The sequence below is a fragment of the Caretta caretta genome, chromosome 3, assembly GCF_965140235.1.
Source record: "Caretta caretta isolate rCarCar2 chromosome 3, rCarCar1.hap1, whole genome shotgun sequence".
Taxonomy (NCBI): domain Eukaryota; kingdom Metazoa; phylum Chordata; order Testudines; family Cheloniidae; genus Caretta; species Caretta caretta.
Window position 1 is genome coordinate 70,840,959 of NC_134208.1, and position 16,733 is coordinate 70,857,691.

General features: G+C 43.7%; 1 protein-coding gene across 1 annotated transcript; it reads left to right on the plus strand.

The window, feature by feature from the left end:
- Positions 1-13,925: 13,925 nt before the first annotated feature.
- LOC125634375 (uncharacterized) lies at positions 13,926-15,719 on the plus strand. The gene is made up of 2 exons (XM_048845004.2): positions 13,926-14,794; positions 15,182-15,719. Exons 1-2 carry the CDS (start codon positions 14,215-14,217, stop codon positions 15,700-15,702), a joined length of 1,101 nt encoding a protein of 366 aa, XP_048700961.2. The 5' UTR covers positions 13,926-14,214; the 3' UTR covers positions 15,703-15,719.
- The last annotated feature ends 1,014 nt before the right edge of the window (positions 15,720-16,733 follow it).

Below are 16,733 nucleotides of genomic sequence, written 5' to 3' on the forward strand. Positions count from 1 at the left end.
GCCTTCCTTTGAAGCATGTGGTACGTTTGGAAACAGGATACCAGACTAGACCACTAGTCTGATCTGTTGTGTCAGTTCCAATGGTTTCTTCATGTGGCTTGCTTCTTCTTTTTTCCCAATACTTTATTAATATTTGAGGGCCATCTGCAGACCACAGGCTGCCAGAGTCTTTGTTTCCCTTTGACTAAACACTTCTTGAGGTAACCCTTCTGTCAGTGTTCGAAAAGACGTACTTTTCCTGCTATTGATGATTCCATGTTTCTGAAGGTACAAAATGCTTTGCTATGCTTCATTCTAAAGCAGCTGTTTTCTCCACTGAATTTCCCACACTTTTGCTTCCGCTCCAGATGGCAACGTAGCACTTTCCTATCAGACAATAAACTCACATGTCTGAAGAACTGTTATAAACTTAATTCATTATCAATGGAATTATCTCACTATGAGTGTACAGTATGGTTCCCACTGCCACTCACATACAGCTCTCACCACACTCCTCTTCTGCAGCATAGCATCTGTCCTCTTTCTCCTTCCCCCTCACTGCCTCTATCTCTCCATCCTCATACCCTCACCCTCTTCGGTTCCCATGAGCTCTACTTGCTCCTCTCCCCCTTGCCATCCCGATTTCTTCATTCCTACTAGCAGCACAAATCCTGGTCCCCCATCCTCTTCTGGGTCCTTACATTTAGGCTATGGCTAAGGCTGTCTCTACCCTGCCGCTTTCAGTGCAAAACCTTTTGTCGTTCAGGGGTGTGAAAAAACACCCCCCCCCCCCCGAGCGACAAAAGTTTTAGCGCTGAAAAGCGGCAGGGTAGATAGCACAGCTCCCGGCGATAAAGCTACCAGCACTCATTGAGGGTGGGTTCTCTTTATCACCGGCAGAGCTCTCGCCGTCTACACTGCCCACGTCACAGCCCTCGCCGCGGCCGCGCTGTAAGGTGGGTAGTGTAGACATACCCTAAATCTTGCTGTATCTTTCGGTATAACACCTTTAGGATACATCCTTTCTTTTCCAGCCACATAGTTAAAACTCTTGTCCAGGCTTTCATCATCTCTGACTCTTGATTACAGCAACGTCCTTCTCACTGGTTTTGACAAATGCAATCTTGCCCCACTCATCTCCATTCCAAATGCTTCAGCAAAGATCATTTCCCAGCCAGCACTCTGATCATATCAACTCTCTCTTTGCATCCCTCCACTGGATCCCCATTTTCTATCACATCACACATAAGCTACTTGTCCTTACTTTCAAGGCCTGTCATGGCCAACCCTCAGACGTGAGGTGTGTGTGGGGGAGGGAGCATGTGGGGGTCATGTGCCCCCCTGAGATTTGCTCACATGGACTGAGCATGCTCAGTAATACTGCTGAAGTCGGCTGCCCTCAGTCAGCCCTCTCACTATTGGCAGGCATCCCACTTTACTTATCATCTCTCATTTACTGTTGAAAGCTTAACTAGCTTAACCACCTCTAATCAACTCATGATGCCAGCTTCCAATGTCTCCTTGATAAATTTTCAAACAAGCACCTTCTTGCTTTCTCCCACGTGGCCCCTTACACTTGGGAAGAGCTCCCTGTAAATGTCCGTACAACTAACCACTGTCCTCCTTCAAACTCTTGACAACGTTAAAAAACTTAAAAAAACTTGACAACGACGAGGCTGCTGGTGTGCAGAGACCACTGCCTTTCATGCTAGTGATTGAGATCTATCATGCTGTGGCACAAACATTGTCTCAATTCATAGATACTAAGGTCAGAAGGGACCATTCATTATATGATCATCTTGTCTGACCTCCTGCACAATGCAGACCACAGAATCTCACCCACCCATTCCTGCGATAAACCTCTCACCTATGTCTGAACTACTGAAGTCCTCAAATCATGGTTTAAAGATTTCAAAGAGCAGAGAATCCTCCAGCAAGTGACCTATGACTAGCTAGTCAGATCCCATCAGTTTTATGATAATAATAAATAACAACATTAATAATAAATGATAAAAACAATTGTATTTGGTCTGAACGTTCTGCAGACCGGATTCAGCATGGTTCACAGCCTTGCCTGGCCCCGCACTTGCCTTCAAAATCTAAATAACCCTAAACTTCGGTGAGTCTGGGGGTGACTCCACAATTATGTAAGTGAAAGGAGACTCAAGACCCTCACTGTTTCTTTGGTAACCTACACTTGCATTTATTAAGCTGTTACATTGACAGTGCCTGTGCCACCATGTTGTCAATGGATGCTACTTTTTAAAATGTTTTCTATTTCAGAACCAAAAGAAATGGAAAACACATATCAAAGAAATAGTCGAGGCCTAGGTTAATACCAAAATGAATCAGTAAATTCAGGGGAGATGCTGCCACTCCATCTCCAATGCACAAAACTCTACCAAGTGCTGTAGCATAATTGTCTAAAGAGAACTGTTCTGAGACTACTAGCCTAAGCACAGCTGGGGGGGATAAAGGATCTCAGCTTTAATTTTAAATTGCCTTACTCTTGCTGGTTAAAAAGTCATACTCCTAAAAATTGCCTTGACATTGATATTTAGGGCTAATCTCACTGGTACATGCTGGTTGATTTCCATGGCTCTGACAATGCAAAGCAGCCGTAAACCTTGCTAAGCCAGCCAGCTACACTAGATTTACATTTACTTTGCATCACTGGCCTGGTGCAAAGCAGCCAATATATCGGTGAAACTGACCCATAATATTTAATAATATACTGGCTAGATAGAAAGATGATTAATAGATTTTAGAATTAGCATCAACTTGTGACATTGAGTCACATGCCTGAATAGGGAATGGTGTAGAGCTGCAGCTTCTCATGAGCAACCTGGTATAGCTAGGGGACTGTGCAGGATGCACCATTCATGAGGATGGTGCTGCCTGCTTCCCTGGGACAAACAGGATCCTTAATGTCATGATTCCTCCTGGGCACCCTCTCAGAATCTGGTCCTTTCCATTTGGTAGCTAATTTTGGGGGTGCCCTGGTAGGTGTTACAGCGTTCTATGAAGCTACTTTCCTTCAAGAGATGTATGCTGATGCATTAAAGATAAACGGGCCAACTGATGCATGGGGCCCCTCAACTTCTTTTGAACTTTCTTTTTAATATCTGGGAAAGTTGATATTTCAATTCGTCCCTGATCCCAGTGCTTAGGGGCTTGAAAAATATCAACTGTATTAATGAATGTACTCTGAAGAAAACATTTGTTAGGGGGAGCTGGAGACGGGACCATGAAAAACGTAATTGGTGGAGTGGAGTGAAGTGGCTAGCCCTCTGATTATAAATCTAAAATATTAAAATAATGAATTCCCATAACCTCTATTATACATCAAAGGTTTCTCCTTACTGTGGTCTGCTTTTAATTTATACTCCTTGTTTCAGGCCAAAAGCAAGCCTGATAAATTGAACAGCGAATTCCTAACATGATTGAAAAAACCTGACTTTGGATGGTTGCTGTCCCCAGAAATGGGATGTTATGAAAGCAAAATCCTGAACTACTGGGGTAACTCTTGATACAATTTACTGGTGTTTTTAAACCCCTGCAACTTGAGAAGACATAATGCTTTATTTAAAAAGAGAAATATTGTAACATTTATGTTCTTTGCTGCTTTATTGTACTTTTAATTTGCTTTGTTTCAGCAGAGGCAGCTGTAAAAAGGCAGAATTTAAGTGCTTCTAACTAGCAGAAAGGAACCAGTGTTAATGCTTCTAAACAAATTGTTTTTTGAAGGGAGGGTGTAAGGAGTGCATTGGAATGAAGATGCAGCCAAGTGGTAGTTCATATGTTATGAAAAATATAAGTTTAGGAATCCTTTAATATGCTTTATTATATAACCTTTCCTTTTCAAAAGACTTGGTACTTTTAGCACATCTTGGTAATGAAATATGTTAAGATCCCAGAGCTAACAGTTAAATACAATGGATGAAGCCTGTTAAATATCAGTGGTGAGTAAACAGGGTAAGTGACACAGGCTGAGTAGTTAGGGCACCAGTGTGGGATTTAAAAGACTTGGTTCAGTTCTTTGATCTGCCCCAGGCTTTCTGTGTGACCTCGAGGATGTCACTTAGGCCCAGTTTGTTAAAGGTATTTATCACATTGCTCCACTCAGCTTTGCAATGGTTAAGCCACAACTTGAACCTGGATCTCATGCATGATAACAAACAACACCATTTTTGGGCTGTCCATTTAACTTTTTAGGGTGTGATTCTCTGAGTTTCTCCAGTTTCTCCCTTTCTAATTCTCCTTTCAGAAGCGGTGTGTGTGGCGATCCATTCTTCTAATTGAACAGAAGTTGATGTGACTCTATAGCAACAGGGATCACTCAGCAGCAACAGAAGGTGCTCCTTCATTCCTGAAGGGACACAGCTAAACTTCAGAAGTAGCCCTAGCTCTGAGATCCCTGGGAGTGAGGAACTGAGATTGGAGATTTGTTTGTACGTCAGAGAGATTTATCACCGGCAATGAACTGAAGAACAAACAGATGATTTGACACAACTGCTAGACTTGCTCTTTTCACAACAGCGGTATTTTACTACATCTGGAAAGCAAACAAACCGCTCTTCCTTGTCTTCCCCAGTGTGCTTAGAGAGTCAGCTCACTAGGCTGCATGTAGATCAATTTGTTTCAACAGATCAACATTTCCTTTTTAACCTTTTGATCTATAAGTCTCCGCAGGATCTCGATGTTTTCATCAGTTATATATTTTCATTTTGCACTGGTGATCAATAGCACTTCAGAGAACTAATGTCATAAATCCCTTTGTTTTGGGCTAGTGAGTGAATTATAACTGAATAATGCATTTCAAACAAGAGAACAAATGAACATTCTCCCTCCAGCACACAAAGAAACATGCAAAAAGAAATCACTGGACACAAAGGCATTGATTTTGTGGTTCCAAATGTTCATCCTTCTGAAAATAAGTAAAGACAACTTGTATCTGCAGGCAATAGAGACAAGTGGAGTGTTGTAGTGTATTATCCTACTCTGGAAGGTGCACATGGGCAGAAGACTTCAATATACCTTTAATTTCTTCAGCATTGAAATGAGGGACGACATGAAAAAAGAGGAAGAGAGAGTGAGATAATGATGATGAAACTCATGCATATTTTTCTGAAAAGGATTCACTAATTAAGAAACTGCTTTTATTTTAATACTAGATTTAAGACAAGATCAAAGAATGAGGGCGAAAAGAGCACAAAAAGATGCAGCAGAATTCCAGCCCTTATGAAAATGAGAGCACTTTTATTGTTTTACTTGAACTTCATTGTAACTAGTACTTAGTCATGTGACTCTGCTAGTATTTAGGTGAGGTACTTGGAAAGGAATCCAGATTCTGGATTGAGTATTGATGCAGATCCAAGCAACCCTGGTAAGCCCCACTTTTATGTAGGTCTTGGGGAATACCCAAAACTTCTATGCAGATGGAACACCCTGGCTACATTCAGAAAAAAAAAGTCAGCATGGATACATTCTTTTTAATAAATTGTGTAAGGAGTCTCCTTGAGCACAACACAATCCATCCAGTCTTTCCATCTCTCTTTGATCTGAACCATAAAATTCCTCTATCTATCTAATCTCACTGTAAGAGCAATTCTTACAAATATGTGATCACCTATTATGTGGTTTAAATTCAGTTATTAGGATATCTGACATAGTTTTATGATTTTCAAATGTTTGGGCAAATTCTGCCGCTAGAGATATGTGCGCAATTTCCAATGACGTCAGTAGGCATTACTTGTGTGTATGTGAGAGATGAATTTGGCACTCAGTAGTAAGGGCTCAGTTCAACTCCCACTGATGTTAATGAGAGGCTTTCAGTTGACATCGAAAGGAGCAGGATCAGCCTCTAACAAGGGACAGCATCAAATAGAGAAAGAACCAAAGAGAATTTCTCTGAAAGAAAACAAAGGGAACATACCTGTGGGGTGTCCACCCCCCAAAAATTGTAGATGGAAGGGTGGAAAGAAATGCAGAAAACCTACTAAAATTATGTAGGGGATATTTAACATCTGAAGCAGCAGAAATTTACTCAGCTTCAAATTATTTTCATTCTTTAATTACTTATTCTTACAATAAAATTTAGTGAAGGTGATAGACTCATATCATTCACAGTAAAGTAGTTCTAGGGTCCCATGTGGGAACTGTGAGAGTCCCATAGCTTCACTATTGAATTGCCTACTACAGAAAAACCAGAAGATCCTTGCAGAAGCCCCATGGAGTTTCAGAACCTTCCTACAAATAAGAATGTAAATGCTGCCAACAGTGAAGCTTTCCATGCATCATAGGGCCAGAATAAGTGGAGTCTTTACAATTTTTTTTCTATCTAGTCACTTGAAAAAAGTCCCCTAATAGTCCAATCTGATAGTTGGTTCTCTATTTCCACTTTGCTGGCTGGTGACCAGCAGCCATTACTGACAGGCTGTGTGGATTTCTTACTGGTAAGGCAGATTCTTTACTGAATGAAATTCACTTGAGCATCTTTTTCTCTAGAAAAGTCGAAGATGGCATATGAATGGGAAGTGAAATTTTCTTGACTCTTTCTGATTCCTTCTTTTTGTGGAAACAGGTGTTTGATTTTTTTTATAATCACTATGAGCTGAGAATAACAACATTTAAATCAGTGTTAAAGAGGTGGAAAGGTACAACAACAATAACACAAACACTGCGAAATATTCTGGATACTAAAGTGCCAAAATATATCTTGAGAAGCTGAATATCTACAGTTGGTGTATGATTTATTGTTTGCACCTTTTTGAGTGATGAGCCCTCAGCTAGTGGAATAATCATTTTGCAGTAACTTACTCAGTGAAAAAGCAACTTGCACAGGGAACTATTAGAAAGGCCAACAAAATCCATCTGAGAATATGATTCCTCCTTCATTTTATGTGATTTAAGTTATTGAATAAATCTATAAAATAAATGTCACTGGATTATAAATACATGGATTTTCTGAGGGAAGGGTAGCGTTAATGAGGAAATACAGAATTTCAACTTCCTCAGCATAGTGATAGTACAGAACTCTATACTGCCGTGGGTTTGGGCTTGTCTGCTATGTGTGTCTGGTGGGGTGGCAGGAAGGAGAAGTAGAAGGATCAGCTTTTGGGGGGAATATTATAAAGCAGCACCCATGAGCCAAACTCTTGAAGTCATTTATATCAGTGACCATGCTGAGTATTTTATAGTGAGTTTTTGATCATGGCAAAAATAACACATTTTCCAGAATGATGCAAAGAATAATCTGCTGCAAAAATGTGGGGTCAAATTCATCAGAAGACAAAATATTTCCACATGTTTTTAGAGATCCCTAAACAATGACCAAATGTGCTGTATGTTTTCCATAGTCCAATCTGGAATGTGCAATTTACATAGTTTTATAGCTTCTCCTACTGAATTGCTAAGTATGGGAGCATGCATATGTCCTTATGCACAGATGTGTACACACTTGGGAACATACACATAGTGTTCAAAAACATCAAGGGCTGGTTTTTCAAAGACCCACGTGAAAACTTTCTGCAACTGTGCAGCTTCCATTGACTTTCATGAACAGTCATGTGCAAGGTCCTCTGTATTCTGCAACGGGCTGCAACTAAGTCCTTTGTCAAGGTCTCCCTGGGTTATATGGGACTCCAGTACTGCAGACTTGAAGTTCTGCATCAGCCTCAGGTTTAAAAACAGTGTAAGTTTAAAAAAAGTTAAATATGAAAATTCCTAATTGCCATTAGTACAGTATTTCTTGTCTTGTTATTTGCCTTATCTCCATTGCATCATTTCCTCTCCTGACCCTATAGGATTTTACTGGGTAAGTTAATGCTGACCTTACCAACTGTTCATGGTCTCACTCTGATGTCCCCCTTGTCAGGCTTTTCCACAGTTGTGTTTTCAGGATAGCCCAAAGCAGTGCTGCTTTTGCAGGGGCTGGAGGGGTTGAAGAACACCTGAGCTAGTGGTTAGGCACAGAGCCTCTTTGCATCCCTGGAGATCAACTGGTTTTTGAGGCTGAGCCTCACTTTGCTTCTGAAAGAGAAAAGCGTTGCCTCCTAGGTATGTGCACATAAAGAAAAAATGTTTCTCGTAGAAATGTATGTACATTTAGAACTTTAATAGAAAATAAAGACCAATGATACTGGTCTATTCTGTATGCAATGTTGCTGTAGCTGTGTTAGTCCCAGGATATTAGAGAGACAAGGTGGGTGAGGTAATGTTTTTTATTGGACCAACTTCTGCTGATGAGAGAATCAAGCTTTCGAGCTGCACCATGAATTCCTGGCAGAGGATGGAATCATCTTGGGTGGAGGCACAAAAAAGAACCCAGGACCCAACCCATGTTAGAAGAGGGAAGACCCACAGTTTGTGGTGGGTTCTTTGAGAACCAGTTCTTGAAAATTAGAAAAAAAACAAAATAATAACTGGTGGAGGCCTCTTGGAGTTTGCAATAAAACAACCATGCCATCAGCATATAATAAAACCGGGATATCTCTACTCTTACTTTGTGGTGGAGATAAATCATTTTCCTTTAAGACATCCACCACATCATTGAGATACAAATTAAAAAGAAGAGCTCTTAGAAGGCATCCATGGCATACTCCCTTAGAAGTGGGGAAAACATTAGTACATTCTCTATTGACTTTAGTTCTTACTCTAGCCATACAGCCATGGTGTAGAGCCTTCAAAATATAAAAAAGTCTTAGATTGATACTCATCCTTCTTAATTTCACACAAAGTTTGTCTTGGTTAACAGAATCAAATACCATCTTTAGATCTTTGAAAGCAGCATACAACCTAGAATCCTTAACCACAGTATATTTATAAATCATACAGGATAAAATGAAACAATCATCAGTTATGGGTCTAGCAGCCCTAAAACCAGACTGCTCTAAGTGTAGTAAATTAGTCTCTAAAGTCCATATTTCAAGTTTAGATAGTAAAAATATGGAATGCATTTCCCTTTCTCAATGAACAAATTAATATGCCTATATGAAACAGGATTCTTTTTGTCCCCCTTTTTAAAAATAGGAACCATAATAGTTGACTTCCAGCCAGTCAGAATCCATCCCATATGATGAATGACAGTAAACATTTAGCCAAGACTGGAGACAACCAATCAAAATTCTCCTGAAAAACTTCTGTAGGGAAAAAAATCTTGCCTTGGAGCTTTTTTTCCATCATTGGGCTAAAATAAATGACAGGACTTCATTGTCCATCAATGAAGGCCAGAGTGCTAAATCGAAGGGGGATTTGTCATTGTATGTACTATGGTAGAATTAGATTTAAAAAAAACTGGTGGGGGGAATATTAAAGACCTGTCCAAAATGCTTCGTCATCAATATGAGGTTCCTCAACTGGAATGGATCTGCCAAAGCCTGAGGCCACCATCTTCCAAAATATGGAATAATTTTTAGATCTAGTTGCTAATTCAAAATCCTTGTACAAGGATCTGAGATATTGTGACATTGCACTCCATATGTTTATGGAAATATGCTTATGAGTGTAAATATAATGTAACTGGTATATGCTTTATGCAAAAGGTCTCTTGTAAGGTATCATTACAAAGCTTATAATCTACTGAGTGCATTCATCCTATTTGTATGAATGTATCATCCTTGTATCTGAATCTAAAAATATGAAGTATTACTCTGAAGTTCTATTGTAACTATGCAAAGTGTGGGCCATTACTGGTGGCTTGGAATCTTGATGGCTCCCTGTAAGCAAGTTTGGCCAGGGCTCGTCACTCTCCGGGGCGGCGGGGAACCAGACCGCCTCGCTACTTCTGTCAGGTGTGTCGGGGAATTAGCCTGGCTGCGGGGCCAACAGTGAGTAGTTCAGGCCCTCAGGCAGGGGCTGAGCAAAGAGTTCTATAGCAAACCCAGGCTCTTGGCTACAAGTGGCCTGGGAGAGGGGGAGACTGCTACCTGCGTGATGGGTGGCAGGGGGGATGCAGGCCAACCCGCTCCACTGCGTCCCATAGAATCATAGAATCATAGAATATAAGGGTTGGAAGGGACCCCAGAAGGTCATCTAGTCCAACCCCCTGCTCGAAGCAGGACCAATTCCCAGTTAAATCATCCCAGCCAGGGCTTTGTCAAGCCTGACCTTAAAAACCTCTAAGGAAGGAGATTCTACCACCTCCCTAGGTAACGCATTCCAGTGTTTCACCTCTTGAAAAAGTTTTTCCTAATATCCAATCTAAACCTCCCCCACTGCAGCTTGAGACCATTACTCCTCGTTCTGTCATCTGATACCATTGAGAACAGTCTAGAGCCATCCTCTTTGGAACCCCCTTTCAGGTAGTTGAAAGCAGCTATCAAATCCCCCCTCATTCTTCTCTTCTGCAGGCTAAACAATCCCAGCTCCCTCAGCCTCTTCTCATAACTCATGTGTTCCAGACCCCTAATCATTTTTGTTGCCCTTCGCTGGACTCTCTCCAATTTATCCACATCCTTCTTGAAGTGTGGGGCCCAAAACTGGACACAGTACTCCAGATGAGGCCTCACCAATGTCGAATAGAGGGGAACGATCACGTCCCTCGATCTGCTCGCTATGCCCCTACTTATACTTCCCAAAATGCCATTGGCCTTCTTGGCAACAAGGGCACACTGCTGACTCATATCCAGCTTCTCGTCCACTGTCACCCCTAGGTCCTTTTCCGCAGAACTGCTGCCTAGCCATTCGGTCCCTAGTCTGTAGCTGTGCATTGGGTTCTTCCGTCCTAAGTGCAGGACCCTGCACTTATCCTTATTGAACCTCATCAGATTTCTTTTGGCCCAATCCTCCAATTTGTCTAGGTCCTTCTGTATCCTATCCCTCCCCTCCAGCGTATCTACCACTCCTCCGAGTTTAGTATCATCCGCAAATCCAGCCCAGGGCCCTAGCAGTGGCAGACGACCCACTGCTGTGTCAGTGGGGTTCCTGGCCGCAACACACTGACATTGGCTCTGGCAGTGTTGCAGCCTGACTAGGGTCGGCTGCCCCCGGGCTACTTCCTACCTCCCTCTCTAGTGGTACCTGGGTCCTGCTGGCATCCTCCAAGGGGTCACACACTATGGGCTCCTCGGAGTAACTGGTGCACGGTTGGCTTGGCAGCTCCTCGGGGTAACTGGCGAGTGGCAAGCTTGGCTCATCTCTGGGCTCGGGCTAGCACCAGGCATTGGCTGGTCTGGTCAGTCCTCGAGTCGGCCGCCGCTTGCCATGGTCTCCCAGCTGTAAGCTCCACCACAGGCGTCTGGCCTTTTAACTGAGCTCTGGGATCGGGCTTTTATACTTCCGGTCCTGCACCTTGACCTTTGAGGGGCAGGCGCAGGGTTCGCTGGCTCCACCCACTTTGGCGTCCAGAGAGGCTCATCACTCTCTGGGGCGGCAGGGAATCAGACCACCTCGCTACACACCCATTAACTAGGACAATTGGTTGTGAATGGCTCTGTTTACTCACAAACCTTCCTGGGTACATGCAGACCAGCCCTGAAAGAATGGAGAATGAGGTCTTAGAGTGACATGTGATCATGTCATCTGGTACTGGAATCCATCTTAAACCTGGTGCTTTTCAATTTAGAAGGAGGGGTGGGACCCAGAGAGACAAAGGATTCCCTCCTTGTGCCAACGATATAAAAGGGGTTGGAACAGAACAAATAGGGCTGCCAGCCATGAGAAATCCCCTAGTTACCACCTGAGCTTGAGCTAACAAGAACTGTACCAGGGGAAAGGATTGTGACCAGACTAAGAAGGAGTCCAGTCTGTGAAAGAAGCTTATTGGAACATCTCTGAGGGTGAGATTTACCTGTATTCAGCTTCTTAAATGTATTAGGCTTAGACTTGTGTGTTTTGTTTTATTTTGCTTGGTAACTTATTTTGTTCTGTCTTTTATTACTTGAAACCACTTAAATCCTACTTTTTATACACAATAAAATCACTTTTGTTTATTAATTAACCCAGAGTAAGTGATTAATACCCAGGGGAGCAAACAGCTGTGCGTATCTCTCTATCAGTGTTATAGGGGGCGGGCAATTTAGGAATTTACCCTGTATAAGCTTTATACAGAGTAAAATGGATTTAATTGGGGTTTGGATCCCACTGGAAGCTGGGTGCTGGAGACAGGAATACCTGCTGAGTGGTTTTCAGTTAAAGACTGCAGCTTTGAGGGCATGGTTCAGACCTGGGCCTGTATTGCAGCAGACTAGCGTTGTCTGGGTCAACAAGGCAGGGTTCTGGAGTCCCAAGCCATCAGGGAAAACAGGCTTGGAGGTAGTTTCAGCACATCTGTGCAACAAAATATAGAGTATCTCTCTGGAAGGACAAATTGATTATAGGGAAAATAATATCAATAACATTATCACCATTCCATGAAATGTAGGTAAAATGTCCTCAATCTCCTGCATTTTTTCCATTTGCAGGTACCAGATTAAATGTATATAATAGAGCCTTTCATTTTTGGCCAGAGATGTTAATCATCTGATCTTCAGAGTTTGAAGGTGGAAGTTCAAAAATATCCTCAATGCTTTCTTCCCCTGACACTGACTTCATTAGAGAACCCATTCTAGTATGAAAATCTCCCAAAATAATCAGATGAGCCATTGGGAATTGAAGACCTACCATATCAAATTGCTCATCCAGGCATTCCCAGAGAAAAGAGCCTGAATACACTTTACGGGTTGATACAAACTTTCCTGAAAGCGTCTTGTGCTCTTGTTAAAGGAAACCACCTCCCCAGAGCCTTCTGGGAGGGGAGGTGGTGGGGTCAGGCATGGCAGAGACGGGTCACTCCTTCTTCACTCTCTGTGAAAGGACTGACTCACCATTGGGGCCTTCTGTTGTGACTTGTCTCTTCCTGTGGCAGCCCTCTGGCCAGGCCACTTCAAAGTGTCTCTCCTTCTGAGGTAGTCCGTGAACAGAAAAACAAAGGGAATGAATACAAATAAATCGAGTGAATAGGAAATAGAGAGGAATGACTCCTTCTCAGGGTGCATCAATATCTGGCCCTCCTTTCCCATCAGGGAGGGACCTTCAGGCAGCCATCATCTGGAAAGCTCCTGCCTTCACTCAGTTCTTTCCTTGGGGGCTGAAGGTCCATTCTCCTCCCTGGTCTGTCAGCAAGTGAGTTACCCTGCTCCCCTTTTAAATTCCTCTACCAGCCTGTGCATGCCTTGCAGGTGTGGCACAGTGGAGCTGCCTGAGCCCGGAGCAGCTCCTTAACTTCTTGTAGTCCAGTGTGAGGTTTCGCACCTGATATGCCTTAGTGTTGAACTGCCTTTTCTGCATATCTCAATTAGCTGACTTTTTTTTTAGTTGTCCGTAATTCATTTTCTCCTGTCTCTCTTTTTGCTATTCCTTTTCTAAAAAGACTATTGAGACTTTTCCCTGTTCTTTTTCCTTCCACCCTACATGATTTCACTGCACATTGCTGCAATTCCCCCATGTTATAGATCTCACATCAAACACCCATATGGTCACAGTTTCAGGGGTAACTGCACCCCGTCTGTGGTCCCTCAAAGGCACCCACTTAAGGGTTAAGGCTCCCAGCCATCTCCTACTTAATACAATATGGTACCCAAAGATTTTGCATATGGTTGCAATATCTGTCATAAAATTCACCACAGCTATTGTAATGGATCACAACATGGTTTATAACCTGGTTCCTAAATCATGGGCTGGAGTCTTTCTCCACAAGACAGCTGACCAACAGCTGACAGCAAAAGTTCAATAGAGGATATTTTTATGTTACTTTCCAGCACATGACTAGTGTTATATCCAAGGTTCTTTTCAATGGTCTCAACCTCTAATTTCTCAACAATCACTCAAGACATAAACCATCTATTTTATTAACTATATGCTAGAAAGAAAACCTGACTTACAAAATCAGTTTAATCTCTTAGCCCTGGTCTACACTAGGACTTTAGGTCGAATTTAGCAGCGTTAAATCGATGTAAACCTGCACCCGTCCACACAATGAAGCCCTTTATTTCGACTTAAAGGGCTCTTAAAATCGATTTCCTTACTCCACCCCTGACAAGTGGATTAGCGCTTAAATCGATGTTGCCGGCTCGAATTTGGGGTACTGTGGACACAATTCGATGGTATTGGCCTCCGGGAGCTATCCCAGAGTGCTCCATTATGACCGCTCTGGACAGCACTCTCAACTCAGATGCACTGGCCAGGTAGACAGGAAAAGAACCGCGAACTTTTGAATCTCATTTCCTGTTTGGCCAGCGTGGCAAGCTGCAGGTGACCATGCAGAGCTCATCAGCACAGGTGACCATGATGGAGTCCCAGAATCGCAAAAGAGCTCCAGCATGGACCGAACGGGAGGTACGGGATCTGAGCGCTTTTTGGGGAGAGGAATCCGTGCTATCAGAACTCCGTTCCAGTTTTCGAAATGCCAAAACCTTTCTGAAAATCTCCCAGGGCATGAAGGACAGAGGCCATAACAGGGACCCGAAGCAGTGCCGCGTGAAACTGAAGGAGCTGAGGCAAGCCTACCAGAAAACCAGAGAGGCGAACAGCCGCTCTGGGTCAGAGCCCCAAACATGCCGCTTCTATGATGAGCTGCATGCCATTTTAGGGGGTTCAGCCACCACTACCCCAGCCGTGTTGTTTGACTCCTTCAATGGAGATGGAGGCAATACGGAAGTAGGTTTTGGGGACGAAGAAGATGATGATGAGGAGGTTGTAGATAGCTCACAGCAAGCAAGCGGAGAAACCGGTTTTCCCGACAGCCAGGAACTGTTTCTCACCCTAGACCTGGAGCCAGTACCCCCCGAACCCACCCAAGGCTGCCTCCTGGACTCAGCAGGCGGAGAAGGGACCTCTGGTGAGTGTACCTTTTAAAATGCTATACATGGTTTAAAAGCAAGCATGTGAAAGGATTACTTTGCCCTGGCATTTGCGGTTCTGCCTTTGCAAAAGGTTTCTGGGGAGGGCAGCCTTATTTCGTCCTTCATGGTAGGACACTTTACCACTCCAGGCCAGTAACACGTACTCGGGAATCACTGTAGAACAAAGCATTGCAGTGTATGTTTGCTGGCATTCAACCAAAATCCGTTCACGCGGTGGGAGGAGGCAAAATGCGACCTTGTAACGAAAGCACATGTGCTATGTATGTAATGTTAACAGCAAAGTTTACCCTGAAAGAGTGTAGCGACTGTTTTATAAAATGTGTCTTTTTAAATACCGCTGTCCCTTTTTTTTTCTCCACCAGCTGCATGTGTTTCAATGATCACAGGATCTTCTCCTTCCCAGAGGCTAGTGAAGCTTAGAAAGAAAAAAAAACGCACTCGCGATGAAATGTTCTCCGAGCTCATGCTGTCCTCCCACACTGACAGAGCACAGACGAATGCGTGGAGGCAAATAATGTCAGAGTGCAGGAAAGCACAAAATGACCGGGAGGAGAGGTGGAGGGCTGAAGAGAGTAAGTGGCGGGCTGAAGACAGGGCTGAAGCTCAAATGTGGCGGCAGCGTGATGAGAGGAGGCAGGATTCAATGCTGAGGCTGCTGCAGGACCAAACCAGTATGCTCCAGTGTATGGTTGAGCTGCAGCAAAGGCAGCTGGAGCACAGACTGCCACTGCAGCCCCTCTGTAACCAACCGCCCTCCTCCCCAAGTTCCATAGCCTCCACACCCAGACGCCCAAGAACGCGGTGGGGGGGCCTCCGGCCAACCAGCCACTCCACCACAGAGGATTGCCCAAAAAAAAGAAGGCTGTCATTCAATAAATTTTAAAGTTGTAAACTTTTAAAGTGCTGTGCTTAAAGTGCTGTGTGGCATTTTCCTTCCCTCCTCCACCACCCCTCCTGGGATACCTTGGTAGTCATCCCCCTATTTGTGTGATGAATGAATAACAAATGCATGACTGTGAAGCAGCAATGACTTTATTGGCTCTGCAAGCAATGATTAAAGGGAGGAGGGGAGGGTGGTTAGCTTACAGGGAAGTAGAGTGAACCAAGGGGCGGGGGGGTTCATCAAGGAGAAACAAACAGAACTTTCACACCGTAGCCTGGCCAGTCATGAAACTGGTTTTCAAAGCTTCTCTGATGCGTACCGCACCCTCTTGTGCTCTTCTAACCGCCCTGGTGTCTGGCTGCGCGTAACCAGCAGCTAGGCGATTTGCCTTAACCTCCCACCCCGCCATAAATGTCTCCCCCTTACTCTCACAGATATTGTGGAGCACACAGCAAGCAGTAATAACAGTGGGAATATTGGTTTCGCTGAGGTCTAAGCGAGTCAGTAAACTGCGCCAGCGCGCCTTTAAACGTCCAAATGCACATTCTACCACCATTCTGCACTTGCTCAGCCTGTAGTTGAACAGCTCCTGACCACTGTCCAGGCTGCCTGTGTATGGCTTCATGAGCCATGGCATTAAGGGGTAGGCTGGGTCCCCAAGGATACATATAGGCATTTCAACATCCCCAACAGTTATTTTCTGGTCTGGGAATAAAGTCCCTTCCTGCAGCTTTTGAAACAGACCAGAGTTCCTGAAGATGCAAGCATCATGCACCTTTCCCGGCCATCCCACGTTGATGTTGGTGAAACGTCCCTTGTGATCCACCAGAGCTTGCAGCACTATCGAAAAGTACCCCTTGCGGTTTATGTACTCGGCGGCTTGGTGCTCCAGTGCCAAGATAGGGATATGGGTTCCATCTATAGCCCCACCACAGTTAGGGAATCCCATTGCAGCAAAGCCATCCACTATGACCTGCACATTTCCCAGGGTCACTACCCTTGATATCAGCAGATCTTTGATTGCGTGGGCT